The sequence below is a fragment of the Rhamphochromis sp. 'chilingali' genome, assembly GCF_963969265.1.
Source record: "Rhamphochromis sp. 'chilingali' genome assembly, chromosome: 22".
NCBI lineage: Eukaryota > Metazoa > Chordata > Actinopteri > Cichliformes > Cichlidae > Rhamphochromis > Rhamphochromis sp. 'chilingali'.
This window is the reverse complement of record NC_137950.1, coordinates 10,540,063-10,561,488: the sequence shown is the minus strand read 5'-3', so window position 1 is coordinate 10,561,488 and position 21,426 is coordinate 10,540,063. Positions and strand designations below refer to the sequence as shown.

The 21,426-nt window shown below is 42.1% G+C and overlaps 1 protein-coding gene across 1 annotated transcript in view; it reads left to right on the top strand.

Moving 5' to 3' along the window:
- Positions 1-21,426, top strand: part of grid2ipb (glutamate receptor, ionotropic, delta 2 (Grid2) interacting protein, b) — a 41,622-nt gene that overhangs the window by 4,121 nt on the left and 16,075 nt on the right. The window contains exons 3-8 of the mRNA XM_080873055.1: positions 19-272; positions 433-762; positions 3,381-3,535; positions 14,722-15,003; positions 17,842-17,927; positions 19,482-19,551. Of these exons, the coding sequence (XP_080729181.1) occupies positions 27-272; positions 433-762; positions 3,381-3,535; positions 14,722-15,003; positions 17,842-17,927; positions 19,482-19,551 (1,169 nt within the window). The 5' untranslated portion in view covers positions 19-26. The remainder of the gene's footprint in view (positions 1-18; positions 273-432; positions 763-3,380; positions 3,536-14,721; positions 15,004-17,841; positions 17,928-19,481; positions 19,552-21,426) is intronic.

The window sequence follows — 21,426 nt, the reverse complement described above, 5'->3', positions numbered from 1 at the left end:
TCTCCCTGTTTCTAAAAGTCCTCAGCATGCCGACATCCAACCAGGGCTGGCCTGAGGATTTTGGCTTCCACCTTGGTGGGGCTGGACCTAGCTACATCTTGTCAGTGGAGGAAGGCAGCAGTGCCCACCTGGCAGGGTTGCAGGCAGGGGACCAGGTCCTGGAGATCGAAGGCCACAATGTGTCGACGCTAGGTCCTCAAGCTGTCATCGCCATTGCCCAGACTCAGAAGAACATCCCTCCCAGCATTGGAGTGGTGTCCCGCATACAGCAGGTCATGCAGCTCTCAAATCCTTCAGATCTATACTGCATGCGTAGGTTAATGGGTGTGGAAATGCATGTCATAATATAGTAAGCAGTAGATCTGCACTATTGTGGATACCTGTTGTGGGATATGTTCTGTGGTCAAACACTGAGGCAAATGTCTCGTACAGATGGACATCACGCCAGGTCCAGATGGTCGTTTTGGGTTTACCATTGTGGGAGACTGCCCCCTACTGGTGGAGGACTGCTCTCCTTGTTCTCCAGCTGGCCGTGCAGGCCTGAGGGCTGGGGATTATGTCATGGAAGTGAACGGTATCCCAGTCAGGCAGCACGAGATGGCTGCAGCACTAATCAAGGCATCCCAGGGGAGGACACTCCGCCTGGGAGTGCTGTGCCTTGGGCCAAGGCACAAATGGAGCATCAGCATAGAGGACAGTCAGATGGGTGGAGAGGGGGCGAGACTGGACCGCAAACACAAGGCTCTGGAGTTCAACAGGAAGGTAGGTTTCGCATTAAAAGGTATTTTCTAATTAAAGACAACATTCTCTGCCTAAGCTGTTTTTTTTGTTCCCATGCAACTGTTTTGGAGAGGGCAGGGCTTATTTGACAAAAAAATAAACAAGTATTTCTGTGCACCAAGCAGAGTTTTGCAAAACCTTATATGAATTTAAGGACCTATTATGGTTGCTGTTTATTTCTTCTGTGCCTCTACTGGAATAATTTTGCATGATTCATGGTTAAAATAAAATCCTTATTTATCCTTAAGTCCCTCAATTTGTCCCGTGTCTGAAACAAGCGCCTTTATTTTCAAGGTTTCCCTTACTAAAACCTGTCTTTCTTATGATTGGCCAACCTCCAGAAGCCACATGAAGGGCAGCACCCAGTGCTTCTGAGCTGTACTGTCTGTATATTGTGTGCTTACTGCAGATAACCATATAAAGAAATTTGTATCATCAGAGTGCTTTAGACAGTCAAAGATCAGAGAAGCCTGGTGCTCAACAGAATATGAGCTTTGGGTTAAAAGGGATTACTTTTATATACTTGCCAACATTTTATATATATACTAATCAATTGTACACACTTCAGATGAGGTCGGGGATGTCATGTAACAATGTTTGTTTTTTAAATTTTAAGTTGTATGTGTTTTTAGTGCCTATTTCATGAATATTTAATGTAATCGAATGTAGAATGTCGACATGTTTTTGAGACCAGAATGAATGAAAGTCTATAGTTATCCACCTTCTTATGACAGGCCAGATAGTAACTCTATAAAATCACTCAAAATTCAACAACGTTCTGTTTACAGTCATGTGGAAAAGAAAACACACCCTCTTTCAATTTGAAGGCTTTATGTGTCAGGTCACTATGAAAATATTATTCTGGTTTGTACCAGGTTATCAAATTATTTAAACATAACTTAAAATAAAAAAGCAGCACATAAAATATTACACCATGCTGTTATTAGTTTAAGAAAAACAAATCCAGAATCAGTGTGTGAAAAACTAAGTACTCTACTGCTTCACTAAGTATAAAGATGTAAATAGTCATCAGCAAGAATGAACACCTCTATAAAAGCAAAAGATTTGGTAGCTTGTCTGTTATAACACACCTGAATGCTCTAGTTGTGTGAAATGTGGTGCTCAACAGAAGAAATTGCTGCTACCCATTAGTCTGTGAGGGGTTATAAGGCCATTGCATTTGAAGTACATAATTCCACAGCGAGAAAGATTGTTCAAAAGTACAGAACATTCAGGACAGTTGCCAGTTCCCAGGATTGGACATCCCAGTAAATTTACCCCAAGGTCAGAGGAATCTCAGACTCTTCGGGGTTCACTTATCATGTTAAATCTTAAACTTAAGACTGAACAAATGTGACTTGTTTGGAAGGGTTGCGAGGAGTAAACCTCTTGTCTCTAAAAAGAACATGGCAGCATGGTTTAAGTTTGCAAAGTTGCATTTGAATTCAATTTCACTTTAGCGCCAAATCTCAACAACAGTTGCCTCAAGAAGCTTTACATTGTAAGGTAAAGACCCCACAATAATACAGAGAAAACTCCAACAATCTGATTCCCCTATAAGCAAGCACTTGGCAACAGTGGGAAGGAAAAACTTCCATTTAACAGGAAAATCTCCCAGCACCAGTTGGGGTTCAGTGGAGGGAGTCAGGACAAAAGACACATTGTGGAAAAGAGCCAGAACTTCATAGTAACTAGTAATTAAATGCAAAGAAGTGTATAAACACAGAGTGAGTGAAAAAGGTGAGTGAAGAAGAAACACCCAGTGAAGCCTGCAGTAGCCTAGGCTTACTGCAGTATAACTAAGGGAGGGTTTATGATCAAAGTCTAACTATGTTTCAAACCTAATCTTAAAAGCAGAGACTGTGTCTGTCTCCTGAATCCAAACTTGGAGCTGGTTCCACAGAAGACTGGCCTGAAAGCTGAAGGCTTGCTTTCTTGTCCCTGTCAGTACTCCTGCAACAAACCATAAGACTTCTGGAAAAATGTGCTTTGGACAGAAGAGACCAAAGTGGAGATGTTTGGCTATAATGTATAGCGTCACAAACACAACATATTGGTACAAACACCACATACCAACTGCAAAACACGGTGATGGACAGGTGATGGTTTGGGCCTATTTTGCAGCTACAGGACCTACGTACTTTGCAATCACTGAGTCAACCATGAACTTTGTATAGCACAAGTGTTCTAGAGTCAAAGGTGAGGCCATCTGTCCAGCACCTAAAACTTGTCTCAAACTGGGTCATGCAAAAAAACAATGATCTCCCTTACTCTACAAAATCTTGGCTGAAAAGTGCTGTAGTTAACAGAGCTATGCATGAATGAATGCCACAACGATAATCATACAGTAAATGATTACTTCAACTTATTGCTACTAAAGGTGGTTCTACAAGCTACTGAATCATGGGGTGTACTAGTTTTTCATACGCTGCTTTTTGGTTAAATAATGACAAGAGAAATGAAAATTACAGCATAAAATATACACAAAAATAAATACTTCTGTTTGGTACTATGCTAAAAACAGTGAGGTCATAGCTTTTCCTCTTTTACTGACTACCCTCCTCTCTACCAGAAGCTACCCTCTTTTGAATCTCCAACAGGTCGACCAGATTTTAGGTGACGATCCCGAAGTGAAAGAGAGACTCTTTGCTGTGCTGAAGCAGTACGCCGCAGAGAAGAAAGTTGAGTGGTTAGCTTCTGTCCTGCCGGACATACTCACCACTGACGAACATCGACAGCTCATCTCCAGCATCAGGTAGGGGACAGAGGTTTGAGCTCACATTGCACAGGTAGGAAGTAGATTAGTCTTCATTGGAGAAGATGCAAAAAGATGCAAACAATGCAAGCAATTTGTGAGTGAGCTGTAAACGTCAAATGCTCTCTAAAGTACGCTACCATACTAGGCCATCTCTTTGTGTTGCATCACAGAGATTTGCACGTGTTTGGTCCTAGTGAGACTGAAATAATCTGCATGGATTGAATTCATGATGACTGTAAACTGGATTTTCCTGCACATTTGGTTGCAGATTAGAGAAATGTGTGGGTTCCATCTGCAACACATGGTAAATCCACAGTGACCCACCCGAGTTTCTTAAACTTTCATTTAAAGAGAAATTGAGAGACTAAACTGACAAGGACGGGTCTATAACTGGGAGCTTAGAGTTTTAGGGGGGGAAATGAGGATTGGCAAAGTGTTCTGCATTCACTGCATGGAGGTGCCTGTGATGATGAGCCACTCACAGATTTAGTAGAGTACTCGCTTCGTGGAACTACTGGTAGCCATGCTGCTCTCTCTGTCTCTGCAGCCCTTTCAAATAAAAAAAAAAATTAAAATAAAATCTGGAGCTACATCCAGCAGGTTTTTTTTTCTTTTTTGAAGATGCGTGGAGGTGGCTTTCTACCAGACAGAATTGTGCCAGGTAACCAAATGTGAACAACTCTTTAGTTATGGGCTGTCTGTGTGCCAAAATAAATCCCCAGACAGTGTGTCCACAGATTCCTCTCCATCCACAAGTCCAGCCAATTGAAGCTTTTATTCTGTTACTACGCTGGCTTCCTTCCTCCAGTACTACTACACCACTTTCAACTCTCTTTCGTGATATTAATATACCGTAAGAAGGGTTTCCATTTGTATGAGGTCACTGCTGAGATAGGCAACAAGATTTTTAGTGCCTTCAATTAGGCATGAATAATCCAAAGCTGAGAGTTGGTATTTGTGCAATGAGGGACACTCCTATCTGCTACAAGGACCGATACCAGCATTAATAGCATCTCTCTGTGGACTTCCATCCTTGCCCGTCTCCCAGCTCTCTTACCTCACTCTCCCTCTCTCTTAAGGGGTGTTTGTGTTTAGCACTGATAGATTGTCCTCTCATTATACCGCTCAGACTGTTTCCCTGCTTTCTCTGTGCGGTGACCATTTTTTTCTTGACACTTGGTGAAGACGGCCTCCTGGCCGCACCGAGGTCCCAGAAGACCTTTTATCCCCCACAGAGGAGCAGCTCAGGAGCAGTGCACGAGCCCAGTATTCTGCTCACTGCTGCTTTTAGACTTGTGCAGACGTTTAGCTGATTATTGAGCTATGGCTGACAGCTAAAGCAATGAACTGCCTGGGGTGAGTATATCCTCCTCTCATTGCTGATATTCTCCAGTGTTGTGTGAAATGTGGCTTCTTTGTGTGTTTTTGCAGACGTTGTGAATTTTTATCACCTCCCATCTGCTGGTGGCTGTGCAGGTGTAATAATGTGAGAGCTTGAGTGGATGTTTAATGCAGTCCTTAAAGTATAGGACAGGCTGCTGCTGCAGCTGCTGCTGATGTTTGATAGATTTTAAATTCATTATCCCCCTGATTTCGGGGATAACAAAGCTCATTTGGACCATTGGCAGTTTATTCATATAGTTTGATGTAATGCAGTCTCACTTGGGTTGATAAAAACTGTTTGTTGTTAACAACACAGTTAACAATGCAACGCTTTCGTGTCTGTGTATGAAGTGACTGGGTGTTCTTAGGATCACTAAGTCTCTGCTTTTAAGGTGTACTCTCTTTTCACATGTATGAGCAGAGGGTGTGGTTCAGTTAATGTCTGTGTGCTAGAATTGGACCATCGTTTTGACTCTGAGATTATGTAAATAATCAGTTGAAAATATTTATTATGTTGTTTATTATTTTTTTAACGGCTAAATGTATAAATCAGTCAAAAAATCTCTCATTTGTTGCCATTCAGACATTAAAAACAATTATCCAGATGTGGTCGCAGGCAGTAGTCTGCCTCATCATGCTGCACACTGAGCACAAATCTTGCTTTGTTAGTGGTGCTGATAATGATGGTGTTTAGTTCTGACTGCAGGAATCAGAGGCTGGAGCTTGTTTCTAACGATTCCCGAGCTACTGCTGCACTGTACTCTGTACATGAAAAAAAAAAAAAAGCTCCTCACAGGAGCCTTGTACAGCGTCTTCAATGAAGTGAACACAAAGTACAAAGTGGGTACAGTCAAGAGTGGAACAAGTTGCCTCCTTCTATTAGTGTAAACCTTGTTCCAAATGATTAAGCACTTGCAGAATGTGTTTGTTCCTCCAGAACAGTCTGCCGGAGAAGATCGATACTCAATAAATATGTTATAGTATGAAAATAGCTGCGGGACAAAACAAAATGCAGATGGCATTTGATTATTTGGAGAGATCCAGGTGATCGTAATGAACAGATGTCTGTTATATTTTTTTATGACAGAATGTTCTTCAGTTTAGAGAAAGCTTTTCTCGCTAAATGAACTTCTTTGATATCACTTCAACCACCATCCAGCTGAGGATGACAGTTGCCTTCCAAGCAAGCAGCTGCCTCAGGGTATACTGTCTGACCTTTAGATTTTCCGAGTGTGATTGCTTCACAGATTCTCCACAGGTTAAAAAGGAATGATGGTGGTCTTTCAAGTCTCTTTAACATAGTACCCGAGTCTTTGGTGTCTCTGTGGTCTTCTGTAGCAGGGCGATGGTTCAGTATCATGCAGGAAGTCCTCTGAAAGGCACCAAAGAAAGAGTTTTCTTTGCATGAAAGAAATAATCAGTTAAGAACTGCATACATTGCAGATGGCCTTTATAAGACCCCCGAGGCCCCTGACAGGGCCAGCCTTGTTAATCACGGCAAACCCAGATCATCAATGAACAAGTGTCACGCATTTTTCTGAACCACGTTGTGTATCACGATAGCATTTCTGTGCGACTAGAACAGTGAGTATTAGTCTTCATGCATTTCTGAGCCTTGTCCTTTATGCACAGCTTGCAGGCTCTGGGGGATTCTGCAGTATTTTTAAATACGGCCTTTTTTCTAGCAGCCTTTTTGTGTGTGTTTTTTTTTTGCCTCGTGGAAATTATAAGTTAAATTAAGTTTCTGATCCTTTTACAACATTTATTTTCTGTGCTCTGAATCATCACTCACTTTTTTATGTTCAGACTATCCAGTCAGTTTGATGGCAAACACACTATCTGGATAGCGGACATATGCTACCACGAACCTGCTGAATTAGTGCGTTAGCGCCGTCACCTCGAGCGTGAGAGGATATTAAAGCGCGATTTCTGCTCAGGAACAGCCTCGCAGAGGTGCTAGAGTGATTGTCCAAGATAGACTCTTTGCTTTTATAAGATGACAAAGACTAAGTTTACTTCCTAATGTCCTAATTTTTTCCTTATTCAATATATTTCTACATTCCTAAATGTAATGAGTTCCTACCATGTGATTGGCTGATTGGGTATTTATTTATAAGCAGCTGAACAGGCATACCTAATAAAGTGGCTGGTGAGTGTATATCCCTTGTAAATAATTTATGTTATATTAATTATCTGGAATTGCTATTTCTTTCATCACTGTGGTCATAGTTTGATTGCAACACTTTAATTTTAAACTGCAGTGTTTTTAATGATCTGCCCTCAAAAGGTCAGAAGGGCAGATGCTCTGCTAACTTTAACAGATCACATCATCTGCCCATCTTACTTATCCAACCTATATGTATTTAGGCTTTGCACCAAACTTCCTTCTCTGCATCAGAGTCACATCTGGACACTCAAAATGAAATGAGGTCTTTGTAGTTTTCTGCTTGTCATTCCTCCCTTCTGAGAAATCTGTCCCTTCCTCCCAGCTTGCTTCCTCCTCCACAACCCTCCTTCAGATAATTATAGATCTCCGTTCTTTATAAATGAGGTCAAATCAGAGCGCTCATTTAGTTTCCAAGAGTTGACGCGGAAAACTTCTTTTGATTATGTTGTTGTTGTTTGCAACAGATAGCTGTGTTTATATGGTGGGTAAACAGCTGCATATATATAAAAAGATGCTAATAGCCACAGCTACACACCAACAGAGATTAGCCTTGCGTAGACAGGTACCACATCTCTGTGTGAGAGATGGGAGGGCATAATAGTGCTGTGATGTGAATAAATGGCAAATAGCAGGCGGGCACAGAGAGCAGAGAAGGGCTGTGTGGGCTGCTACACCTACGGCACTAAGAGAACATTTATTTATATCTAGGGAGTCTGCTTATTGTAGCCAGTAGTCTGTGCTCAGGCAACACTGTCTCAGGCTGCAGATACATCCACACCTCAGCCTGATCAAAGTCTGCAGAGACAGTGACAGCGGGCTAAGAATATGTGTCCTATATCTTTAACTGAGCAGATTTGTTTCAAAGAGACGGTACACACCAGCGCTTAAAAGCTTCTCTAAAACAAGAGATAGGAAAAAACCTCAAAGAAGATTTAACAAATGGTGTAGGATGGCAGGTCGCTTAAAGTTGCAGCATGTGGATTTTTAAGCCTTTAAAAATAATGTTGCTAAACCTGGAGCCTGGCTGATGATTAAGACATTTTTGGAAGCACGATTGTGCAGTTTTCTGCAAATGGCAGGTTATATTAGAGGGGAAAAAGTAATATTTCTGAAAAGTCATATTTATTTAAACTTCTTTGGTGAGACTATTTCTGTGAATATTTTGCCCTGTACCTCAAAACACCCAGAAAACATTGATCTTGCGCATCTGCAGCTGTTTAATTTCCCACTTTGCTGTGATGATGGGGGAGTGTACTCTCAGGCATGCCTGTGGACTTTGACATCACTTTTGGGTGTGGTTTCAGATGGGTGCAAAATTACACCTGTAAACTATGTTGTTTAGCAATGCTGGAAAAACCTCAAAGCTTATACAGTAGAGCTTAGGTAATCCTGAATTTTATGGTTCACATACTCTAAACCTTGTATTTCACATTTCCCATAATGCAGCTTGTTAGCGTTTTAACGATTTAGCGAATTAGTATCCATCCATCCACTTTTTTTAACCTAGACTGGAGCTTGTGTCAGCTGTCATTGGGCGAGATTCAGGGCAGTCCGTTACAAAGAGGGGTAACAAAGAGACGAATCAGTCATTCACACTCGCAGTCACACCTATAGTCAATTTAAAACTCCCAGTTAGCTTGTTAACATGCATCCACACAGGCACAGTGACAACATGATATCATCGCCATGACACAGTCAGTGTCATTTTCTCCACAGCATCAGCTATCAGCTGACCAAAGACCAAAGAGCTTATAGGAAGGAGCTGACACTTAAAATTTCACATATGTCGCTGTCAGAAGTACAATATTTGTTTTGCTGATTTCATCTGATCACTCTATTCTTATGTGTTCTGTGACACCCTTGAAATCGGGAAAAAAAATAATTTTTTCCAATTCAATTCAGTTTTTTTTATGTGGTGCTAAATGACAACAACAGTCGCTTCAAGGTGCTTAATATTGTGAGGTAAAGACTGCACAAAAACTCCAACAGTCAGACTGTGAGCAAGCACTTGGTGACAGTGGGAAGTAAAAAGTCCCTTCTTACAGGAAGAAACCTCCAGTTTAAATGGGAGTTGTGGTTCGATTTTCCCGGGAAATTTTGCAAGGTAACCACTGGACCAAGTTGGAAATGTCTGAATTCTTTATGCATTTGTACAGAAGCGTCTAGAAAAAAGATGCTAATTGTTTGAATTACCAAGGCCCCACATGGCCTGCCCACTTAGTTTAAAACAGTTGTATCTTGGTGTGTATTTTTGTGCAAAAACCTTGACAAATTCCTTCAGATCATTAATACTGGATGTACGGAGAGAGGAACGCTGAATGTCTATACCAAGGGTAGGCAACTCCAGGCCTCGAGTGCTAGTGTCCTGCAGGTTTTAGATCTCACTCTGGGTCAACACACCTGAATCAAATGATTAGTTCATTATCAGGCCTCTGGGGAACTTCAAGACATGTTGAGGAGGTAATTTAACAATTTGAACCTGCTGTGTTGGTTCAAGCACACACCTAAAACCTGCAGGACACCGGCATTTGAGGCCTGGAGTTGCCTACCCCTGGGTACACCCATCTGTAAAACATGGTGGAGGCTGTGTCATGGTTTGGGGCTGCATTTCAGCCAGTATTGTTGGAGCTCATGTTAAAATTGATGGAATTATGAATGCAAAAAAAATGCCTTCAGATCATGCAATGCAATCTGAAAGGTGTCTGGAAACAGCTTCATTTTTCAGCATGACTACTACGACTACTGTCTATCACCCCTGCCAGGGTAAGGGCAGCCAAAGATAGATCTCCAGAGATTTCTGTCCTGAGCCATTCTTTCTAGTTGGCTCCATCTTTTTTACTTCTGCCTCGAGGTCTCATCTCCAGGTGTTTCTTGGGCAGCCTCTCTTTCGCCTTGAGGGTTCCACCTGAGAGCCTGCCTAGAGATGTTGGTTGGCGGATGGAGTAGAGCGTGCCCTTCCCAGCACCATCTTTGACAATGACAGTGCTCCCAGAAAACACTACCAATGCAGTAAAACCGTACCTGGATAGAAAAACACGCAGCGGAAGAGTATCAGTCATGGATTGACCTCCTCAGAGCCTGTACCTGAGCATTAATGAAGCAGTGTGGGATCATCTTGACATAGAGAAGAGATCAGAAAGCAGCAAACATCCAAAAAGTCCTTCAAGAGGCCTGGAAAATTACTCCTGAAGACTACTTAAATAGTTATTTTACCTTTAGTATAAGATTGTGTACTCCCTGTGCATGCTGGCAAAACAGCTGTGACAGGTTGGGGCACAAACACCACACCTATAGCTGCAGTGGGACGTTGGTAGTAGATGCTTTTGGTGTTGTTATTTGTGACCTTGGAAGATTGTGGCGTCTCCTGCTGGAGGCGGCTGCTGTCATTAAAGACTGCCGCTGAAATGTGCCTGATGGGTTTATACTGGTTGTCAACATCAGCTGCTGTTTTGTAGTTATTACAGTGTCAAATACCACCACTGGCCAGAAGGACAATGGTTCAGGCTCTAATGACATCATTGTTATCTCTACAGGCCTGTTTCTACAGCTTATAAAGAGTGAAAATGTTTTGGGCAGGTTTTTCAAAAACAAGCTCTTCATTAGTTGACAAGTTGTTAACAGCAGCTGTGACCGGTAGGTTCTGGATGTGAGTGAGTCTTCATTATTTGCCTCACTTACAAGTACAGAACAGGGCTGAAGGTGCTGCATATTTTCCTGAATACCTCCTAATAAAGCACTTCAGCAGCCATGGATAATTAAATGCACGCTGGCGAAAAGTCACATCTGCTGTGAAGTTGCTTCTCTCTCTCTGTCCAACGAGTGTCCTAATTGCTTTATTTAGCTGTCAGAATTGTTGCTGCAGCTTAATTAGCTCCGCGTGGACATGAACAGTGGTAGCTGTTGTTCCTCCCTCCTTTCTGTTTGCGTGTTCGTGGTTAATTGCTTGACTGGTGCTGTTTTTCACCGACCCTGCACCCTGTCTGCTAATGACTGATTCATCTGATCAGCAGATAAGCGGCAGCAGACAGTCAGAGCACAACAGGCTGGTGTAGGTGGGAATCAAAATGGTTGTTTGTGCAAATATGTGTCCGGCCTCAGCTCACTGATCCAACAATCATCAAATGTTAACTTCAAATGTTTTTGGTGCTCTTTGAATTTTCTACATGTCCTTCACATGTGGTCCTTGAGAAGTAAAGAAAAAGCGTAGTGTTAATAGACTTTATACAGCATGCATTGTTTTCAGGATGTGTAGGCTGCTGCCTTCTTGTGGCAGTATGTGCTTGTGCTAATAAATTCTCAGAGGTGGCGTGATTTCTTTTGGGGTTTTTTCCAGTTCTCACCGCTCATGAGCTGGTTTGGTGTACTGAAAGGAGTAGCTCCACAGTGTAGTGGTTTACACACTCACCTAACAAATGATAGATTCCTGCCAGTGGTGGGAGACAAAAGTCCCCTGGGAGTTGCATAAGGAAGGGCATCAGCTTAAAACAATCTGCCAAATCAAAAAGGCAGAGCCTATCTGCTGTGACAACCTGAAAGTAGCCTTAGCATACTTATAGAATTAGATCTCCTCGAATTCATGTGGGGATAAATAACTATCTATATAGACAAACAGTCAGACTCTATACAAGGACTTTGAGGGATCCCTAAATTCATCTACTAAAAAAAGCTACCCCACTCCCTACATTTCAGTTTTCTGCCCCTCGTAAAGAAAAAGCTGAAGGAACTTTTGTGCTCACAGCTACAAACGTATGTATCTGTGATGACCACCATATTAAGAATATCCAATCTAACTGACATAGGTGTGAATGATTGTGTGTCTCTGCGTTAGCCCTGTGACAGACTGGCGATCTGCCCAGGGTGTACCCCACCTCTCGCCCTAAATGTATGAGCATGTAATTATCTATTAATGAAAAAAAAAATAAGGAAATGAATAGAAAATCCACTTTAAACGAGTGGACGGTGCTATGCGAGCTGTTTCTCCCACCGTGTTCAGTATGTAATCTAAGCTCAACTGCTATTATAAGGTAGAAATGATCGGAATAACCACATAAACATGGGAGGGGGGTTCCTGTTACTCCAGTTTTCTTGGATACTTTGTTTACTTTGTATACCTAATATTAGGATAATTGACTTTTCCAACTGTTTTTTATTTTGGAGCTATGCATATCATAAAACCTGATGATCAGTCATTTAATGTTAGATCATCTACATTTAAGAAATATAGTTCCAGAAAGTGTGTGTGCATGTATGTGTGTGTGGGTGGCTGTCTTGTCTCCTGGCAGCAGTTCTAATCTTTTGAATGAATAGTTGTTTTCTGGTGTGTGTGTGTGTGTGTGTGTGTGTGTGTGTGTGTGTGTGTGTGTGTGTGTGTGTGTGTGTGTGTGTGTGTGTGTGTGTTTGTTTGCTGGTGAGTGGGGACTTGTTTTGTTTTGTCTCTTAGTCACTGCTATTGTTTGCAGCACTCCATAAGAAACAGCATGTACAGTTCACTCTTATCCCCCTCTTTGATATTTAGTTTGTTCCCAGTCTGCTCAGAAAGACGAGCAAGAGAACATCTACATGTTTTCGGTACCAGCGAAAAGTATCTGTAACGCTACGTAGCAAAAATTGTCAAATTCTTACAAACTTGTAAAAAGAAAAAAGAAAAAAAAGAACACAAACCCCCAAAGAAACACCTGAATGATTCAGGTGAGACTTCTGAGAATGTGATGTGGTTACATGAGAACAAAATTGACTTGGTTTGTATCAATCCACTCATTGTGTTTGGAGTGAAGAGAAGGGTGAATGTGACCCAAAGAACAGCATCCCTACTGTCATGGTGGTGGAAGCTTTGTGCTCTGAGGATGTTTTTCTGCCAAAGCTACACGATGACTGTATCGCTCAATTGGAAAGATGGACAAATCTTGGACAAGAATCTCCTTCACTCAGCCGGGGCCCGACAAACGCATCATGGGCAGGTCCAGTAGGACACTGATCCAAAGCATATGCCAAGACAACAAAGGAGTCCCTCGAGAAGAAGAAGCACATCATAGTCTCGAGGTGAAGTAGCATTAAGAATTTGGAGAAGATCAGGAAAGAGGAGATCTGAAAACTTAGCTCAAACCTAGCAATAGCTATAAGAAATATCTAAAAGCTGTGCTTGCTAAGGATGGTTACTCCACCAAGTAACAAATGTGATCAAATACTTATACCTCATTAAATGCACATTAATTCACAAGTGTTACACAATGTTTATTTCTATTATTGTGTGTGGATAACGTAGCTTTCGATATCGGTCGTCATAGATCATAACCCTAGAGAAAGGCAAAACCTAACTCTTTGGGGGGAGAAAAACAGATGTATAGTTTTAGATTATTAGATTATTTTCTTTGTTCTGGGAGAATAATACCATTAAATCTCAATTCTGATTGGCTAGGATTAGGGCTAGGGTTATGTAAAAAACATTCCATTGTTAGATACATCGTTTGTAAGCGGTTAAAATAATGAATTCATCCCCTCTGGATTGTTGCAATGTGTCTTATTGTTTTTACAGCATAAACCAGATAAATGCTCCCACTCTCGATGCCAGCTGCATGTCCCACCCCTCCATCTGACAAGCCAGCACGGCTACTGTTTGAAACCCTTCAGCACCCCAGCAACCAACTGTAGGCTCCACAGGGGATAGTTACTCATCACTCATGAGTGATGACGACTAACCCTACCAATGTTCAGCTGCTATAACATATCAGTCACTGTGACTGCTTATGTTTAAAATGTTATATTACAAGCATAACATTTCAAGTGTTTGACTTTTCTCAAAGTAAGACTTCAGGAAAATAACTTTTATCGATGTCATAGCTGTATATTGATATTTAAATGAAAACAGTAGGTGTTTAGTAGGAAATCACATTGGATTACAAAATAAAAAAACATTGTGATTTCATACAGTTTAACTCAGTATTTCACTGTAATTGATGCCCCTGCTCCTATTTTATCCCAGTGCGTTACACTTTGCGTTTCCTTGTCAGGGCCTAGGTGGATGAAATGACAGCTTCCTGCCTCAGTTGTAGGTGATGTGTAGACGGAAGTGTAGGAAAGACCGAGAATCAGTTGCTGTATGGAGAGAGAGAGAGAGAGAGAGGAGAAATCCCTTGCTCACTCACTCCCACACCTTTTTCTCATGCTGTATTCTGGCTCTGGTACCCCTGCTGCAGCAGTAAGACTCCAGCAAGCAGTGAGTGACGCCACGATTTCTTCACCGTCTATTTCCTCAGAGAAAGATTGCATCAAATTCAACTTCTTTTCTTTTTCAGTCAGGGGAAAGACTCTCCATTCAGTCAAAACCTTTTCATCTTTTCTTCAGATCTGAGACATGAAGATGGAAGCCTGTTGAGCCGAATCTGTGCCGACTAGGACTGTGAACATTTTCTCAGTAGAGTTTGAAGTATATCATAACTTTTAATCTCTTCCAACACTGGCTGTCATCGCTCTCAGAGTCGTGATTGTGGAATTTGTGTCTTTAAAATGGATCGAGGTGGATCTGTGATGTAGATCCATCCTCTACCCATCTCTTTGCTTTTCGTAGAGGAACTCTTATGGAAAAACAGTTAACACCAACCAATTTGTTTTCCTCATATGCTGCCATGTTGGCCAGAATCTTCATTCCCAAGAAGCACCGGCAGCGCTTCGACGACACCGTCTCCCAGAACGTGATCAACCGACTCTGCCGCAGCAAGAGCATCAGCGAGCCGCATGGCAGAATCCGTCGCAGTCGGAGCGAGGATCACTCCGACCGCCACCGCGGGTCCAAACGGGCCAGCTCAGTGCCAAGGGATGGAGGAGAACCCGGAGGGAGGGGAGAAGCAGAGAGAGACAGGGGCTTAAGGAAGTCCGTCTCAGGGATACCCGTGCATCCCCCCATTGGACCCAATCAGAGGTAAGCACACATATCAAACACAGCAGGTTTCACGAGTCCTTTCGCTCTGTTTTAAGTGTTGTTAACTGTTAATTCATAATTCAAGAGCCGAGAAGTCCCTTTTAAAAATTATAGCAGAATCCAGGGACTGCTTTATCTGTTAACGTGTGCTAAAACTCCTCTTCCTCAGAGTTTTATAAAGCTGCACTTAGAGCAAGTCTGTGCATGCACGAAGATGTTCACACACAGCTGCGTATTTGTTTCATTTAACAAAACATCACATTGTAACCATCTTCTACCATCTTCTTGGTTGTTTCTTGGCAACCATCCTACATGGGGTAGACCCCCCCCCCCCCTAACCATTTGACACTTTTCCTCCACCCACTAACACACTTGATTACACGACTGTCCAGTTAATAACACCACAGTGGACATGGTGCAGCACAGGACTGTGGCAGTAAATCTCTGTAGCGAGCTAACTAATAAAATCCTGGGGTCTTTGAGTATTCAGCAACAGGAGGTCTTAAAAAACATGTGGCCCTTTATGACAAATGTGATCATACAGGCCGGGCACAATGCAGCAGGAAGTGAGCTGATTGTGTTAAAGGGGCATCATGTGTCAGTAAGAAGTCGCGCTGCATTGCTGGTGCCTTCCATGCACTGAATAAACCCAAAAGACTGTTGTGTAACACTGTTGTGTCTCCACAGTAACTGGAAATATGCATAGAGCAGTGAGAGAGAGCGAGAGACAGAGCTAGAGGTGGGAACAGAGAGATAGATATAGATATCAACAGAAAAAGAGACGAACAGAAGTAAGGAGTAAACAGATGTAGAGATGGAGATCGATGGCAATGAGAATAGAGAGATGGGGAATACAGGTAAACGGAGTGATAAAGAGTGATATGAGGTGATGATATAGATGCAGTCTATATATCTATATCTAGACGAAATAATATAGACAGAAGGAAATAAATATAGATAAAACATATAGGAACAAGAGAATTCAAGAGACTGCATAACTGAAAACTGAAAATCTGCATAAATTAAAGTGAGCCTCTGAATCCAAGAGATTATTTAGGTTTCCTGACATCATCAGGACAATGTCCCCCAGTTTTCCCCATTTCCAGTTATCTGGCAATACTAAGGAGTTGTCAAAAAAAACCCTTCAAAAACACTAGATTTTGGATGTGGATCTAGATAGACTGTGAAAGTTAGTTGCTTCTAAGTTGCGCCAAACTGTCCATAACTTCATTAGTAATCCTGCCAGACAAACAAACCGACCACAAAAGCTGATTGGCAGAGGTGAAGAAACAGTGACAGACAGATGGCTGAAGGCAGGGAGATAGAAATAGACCGAGAAACATGGTGACATTTCGGTAGGGAGATGGAGAAAGGGATCGATAGACCAGTGGGATACAGGTGGAGAGAGATGTCGACATAACATTTCGGGTAAATCCACCCCCAGATGTATTGTTGTACAAAATGTTCTACTGACTATTGATACACAAAATCAAGCACTATAGTGTGGTAGCTGTCTGCATAGTGTGTGTACAATGTGACGGTTGTTGATGTACCAGCAGACTGACTGATACCTTTTCAGAGTGCATTCAGCTGAGGTCATGTGAAATTATACATAAGTGTATGAAGCTCTGCTGGTGTAGCCCGGAGGGAATGAGGAGAGGCCTCAAGCAGCCTGATAGTCACAGACACTTAGTTTGTCAAGTGTGCTCAGAGCTGATGCTTCTTTTTTTCTATTCAGCCCTCAAACACACACACAAATCCACATTCAGCACCCAGTGTGCCTTTCTGCATTTAGCTTGGCTTACATAAGAGCGTATAACCACGGCTATCAAAGAATAGGTTTGTCTCTTTTCTCTTGTTGTCTTTTTTGCCTTCCTCCTGTTTATATACCAAAGCAGCGTTGCCTTTAGTTATCTCCATGGCAACGCTCCACGGATAGACTGAACGAGCCTCATCTTTGATACACCGGGAGGTTTTCCGACGCATATTCTTCCGACTGGGGTGAATGAGAGAGAGGAGCCCCGCATTCAGCAAAATGTCAAAGCTATTCTGAACATGTCCCAAATTTTTTTTATTAAAGCCGGAAACAAAAAACAATGTCTGGCATTCAAGCAGGACTGATTTGGGTTACGTTAGAAAAATGTCAGCTTGGATCGAGGCAAACAGAGGGTCACGTCTGTGCTTGTTCAGACTCCCACTTACAGGAAGTGACAAAAGCAAAAACGAAGCGCAGGCAGGATTGTAAACAACAGCGAGTGAGTGCTCACTCCAGGGACAGCTGGGCTTCCCATTCATTCATTCACAGCCATCAATGCTGTTAAATGACGTCACGAGCAACACTGAGAACTCGCTCGTCCGATTTTGTTTGACTGATCACTTTTACAAATTCCACACATTTTCCACTTCCAGCTTTTTCTTCCTTTGTTTGCGTTTTAGACTGTTCAGATTTTGGCTAAATGGGTGATGAGGGAATCAAAAAAGCCCAAAAAATAAATTACAGGTTTTGGTTACTGCTCAAATTGAAAGTTTTTAAGTCGGTTAAAGGTGCTGCTTTTGGAGGATGGATTCACGCAAACACAAGAAATTCGAAAATGTGATTCAGCAGAGAGCGTCGGCTGAAAGTGTTCAGAACAAAGGAAAAATGCTTTGGACATAAATGCCATGAATGCGCTCTGCTTCATGTAGAGTTTGTGTCACCCTCTTTGAAAGTTGAAGGCCAGTAGACAGGCACAAAGCTTTTCGTTGTTAGAAACATTTAGTCACGAAGGTTTTTCAGAGAGCTCTAAATCCGAATGAATGAACTGCTCATCTCACTTCCTGCCTGCATCCCTTCCTCAGGATCGTCCGTGTCTACAGGGGGAAGAAGAACTTTGGCTTCACGCTGCGGGGTCACGCTCCCGTCTGCATCGACTCCGTCATCCCAGGTACTGCTTCTATAATGAAACCAAGTACAGTGCAGTCCTGACTGACGCCTCCTCTCTTTGTGTGGCGGCTTTTCACTCGTGCGCCGTTCTGCGTTGTGGGCGGTGAGGGGGGCAGATGTATTTTACGCGGGTGAGGCTGTTGTGGTGCCAGCCGCTCGGGGCCGAAGGTGATCAGGAGGCGTTTGTGTGTGTGTGAGAGACTGTGAGTGTTGTCGGAAGTGGACTTATCTGACTCACTAGTGAAATGCTAACAGGCTGTGCTGTGCGGCAGCAGGTACACCTGTGGTCAGTCAGTGCCGCACAGATGTACTTTATATTCTGTTTATTGCTCTTCCTGTGCAGTTTAACTGGTCATAGGGTGGAGGAGTAAATCCTTTGTACATCAAGTCATACTGCAAATATATTAGTGTCATATACTTACAATGAAGGGCACTCAAATGCTTCTGGGACTGAGGACAAGACAAAACAGCTTGCTGTGGTAATCATCTCTTCTAGAGCTTACTTACCAACAGGTTTCATCGTTAATATTTAAGCCATGCAGAAAACGTCATCTTAGAGCTGTCAGCTTGGGGTTTTGTGGGCAGTTAAATGCCTGATAGCAATCTAGCCAGCCTAGCTGTTGATCTCCTTGTCTAACTCTGGCCAAACATGCAATTAGGCTGATTTCCCATTTGTTCTTTTTCTTATTGTCGACTATTTCTACAAGCAGCCGTGGTTTAATATGTTTTTCCTTTATAGACTTGCATCAACATATAGGGTGACTATAAGGCTGAACGACTCTCACAGGTGGTTTTTGCTTGTTTTATTAAAGCTAGCTTTTAAATCTAATTTCCACTTAGAGCTTATGTGAAATATTCATAATTACTTTCTTAAGTTTCCCGCAGTAAAAGGTTATTTAATTCACAGTTATTGCTTTTTGAAGCAAAACTAGCAGACAAGGAGGCTGTGAAGCTACTGCTGAGGGAATTTGCCAGGTTCCTTGGTGAGGAAGGCGGTGTGCGTGTGCGTTGTGTGTGTGTTTGACGATGACGGCACTGCTCCCGCCCACCATCATCCCCCACCAACATGTGCTGAAACAGCCAGAGCGGACTGACTCAGTGGGCCCTTGTGGAGGTGGGTGGCATAGTTCTCATCGTGATCTGACCACAGATTCTTTGCCGATAGCCCGGAAGCCACAACCCCGTTTCCCCATTAAGACTTTACTGCATCCAAAAGAACAAGAAAAAAAAACAAATGACATGACAGCTCCTCATCCACAGTGTGCTGACAGATGAGGAGGCGATGGGTACAGTGCAGTCAGAACTTATTCTGCCAGGGATTGTTTTGACAGCACTGTTTCCTTACGTAATAAGATTTAGCATGGAGCTCATCTTGTTTGTTGATGGGCTTTGTTGGCTCTCATACACAGATTGACAGCATCACATTAGTCACCATCTCTCCCCCCGTTGTGCCCGTCTGTTCTGTGCACCTCGTTAGCTGGAAGGATTGGTTTCAGGGGTTTTTTTCAGTCTCTGATTGATGTTTGATTTTCTGCCATCTTTGTCGACCTCTCAGATAGTCCTGCCGAGGAATGTGGACTGAAAACAGGCGACCGTATCCTCTTTCTCAACGGACTGGACATGAGGTTTGTCTTTAATGGAAATTATTGTTAGCAGCAGTAGTAGTTTGTAGTATTTTGCCTTTCCCTGCTGCCCGAGTTCTTGACCTTACACAGTATATTTAGACATCAGCACTTGTCTTTCTCCAGCAGAAGCCATCTGCTGCCATTTATTCTGCCTCAGTTTGAAAAACAGCTCTCACTGAGCCAGATAATCCATCACAAACACATAACCCTTCTGATTTTTTTCTGACGTAGATTCTCCTCGATATTTTCACAAGCACATGACGCTCATAGTTTCTGTGCTGAATTTTATGAGATTTTCATCATAGAAACAGTTTGTGGACTGTGTCTTCAGCTGTGCACTGCAAGACCATAGGTTTTAGTAACTGTTCATCACTACCCAAACAAATCTCACATTAAATAGACAGTTTTTTTGGCACACAATTTAAAGTCTAGTTATCAGACTCTTTACTTTGATGCAAATCAACATATGTATATCAAAGAAAACACAGAAAGCCCTAGACATGCTTGAGTGCTGTCTGTAAGAGAACAGTGTTTATTGCTTTCAGCTGTTTACAGGATTTCTTCCTCTGATTTACCTGGAGTTTCATAAAACGATCTAAAGCAGCAGGATCCATATGAGTATCCCCACTCTGAGGGAGTTGCCTGCATTTTTACATATTGCACAGCAGCACTAACTTTATTGATCAGTCAACACAAGATAAGACGAGTCAAGACCTTACAGGAAATCTTTCATTTCTACAACTCACAGCACGAATGATGGTGTTACTGTTAAATTTGTTACACAGTGACCGTTTTCAGGCTAAATTCTGGCATTAAGTTCAATGTCAGGACGTACAGCAGTGTTTTCGTTAGAGTCATTATTTAGTTCAGGGATGTGTACCATAACTATATCTGTTACTATCTATCGCCTGTTATCTTTATATATGAGCAGAATTTTTAGTGTTTTGAAAAACCCACAAAGATAGCATTTTTTTTACACCAGCACGTTTTATCAGCCCTCAGCAAAAGCCTTGAGTCAGTCCTCATTCTTTATATTTTGCTGCCAATGAGCCAGACTTTCTTTGTGGTCTTGGGGACTTTTTTCAGGTTGAACCACTTAACACGGACCTATGAGTCATTCAAGCATTAAAAAAAAACATCTAACTGAAGGGATGAATCAGTGTTGTGTCTACACTAAGCAAAGAATCCATTTTAAATTGTATCTTTAGATATTTTGTTACTAGCAGCCTGTTACAAAAACACATAATGTCCAATCAGAAGGGTTCTCAGTGGAAAGATAAGATAAGATAAGATAATAAGAAAGGTGGCTGTCAAGAAGCCATTCTCAAGGAAGGGAAACAGGGAGAAAATGCAGAAGTATACCAAATTAGACAAGAACTGGTCTGAAAAGCAGTGGTAACAGGTCTGAGTGATGAAATTTGACAGGTCTGGATCAGATTTTGGCCAGTATGTAGAGAACGTCAGAAGCAAGATGCTGGAGTGAATGTCTGTAGCCATCTGTAAAACACAGTGGAGACTGTCATGTTTACAGCTGCAGTAGGGGATCTAATAATGAGCACCGAAAAGTAAAGTCGGATTTTATTAAAAACATGGTTATACCAAATATTGACTTTAAAGCTAATTAAAACTGTGCAAACAAAATGATGTACCTATTCGCATTTTCTAAGCAAAATATGATAATATGACTGGTGGTTCAAGACTTTTGCACAGTACTCAGCTCTTTTTTATTGGATATTTGACAATCAGATCTCCACATTTTCAAGTAATTACATCTCCAGGAAAAATGGGTTCTTACAGCCCATCCTGAGGGGTATGTGAATGAAGCGCTCCTTCACATACCTTGACACGTGTGCAGGTGCCCTATGCGCGCATGGG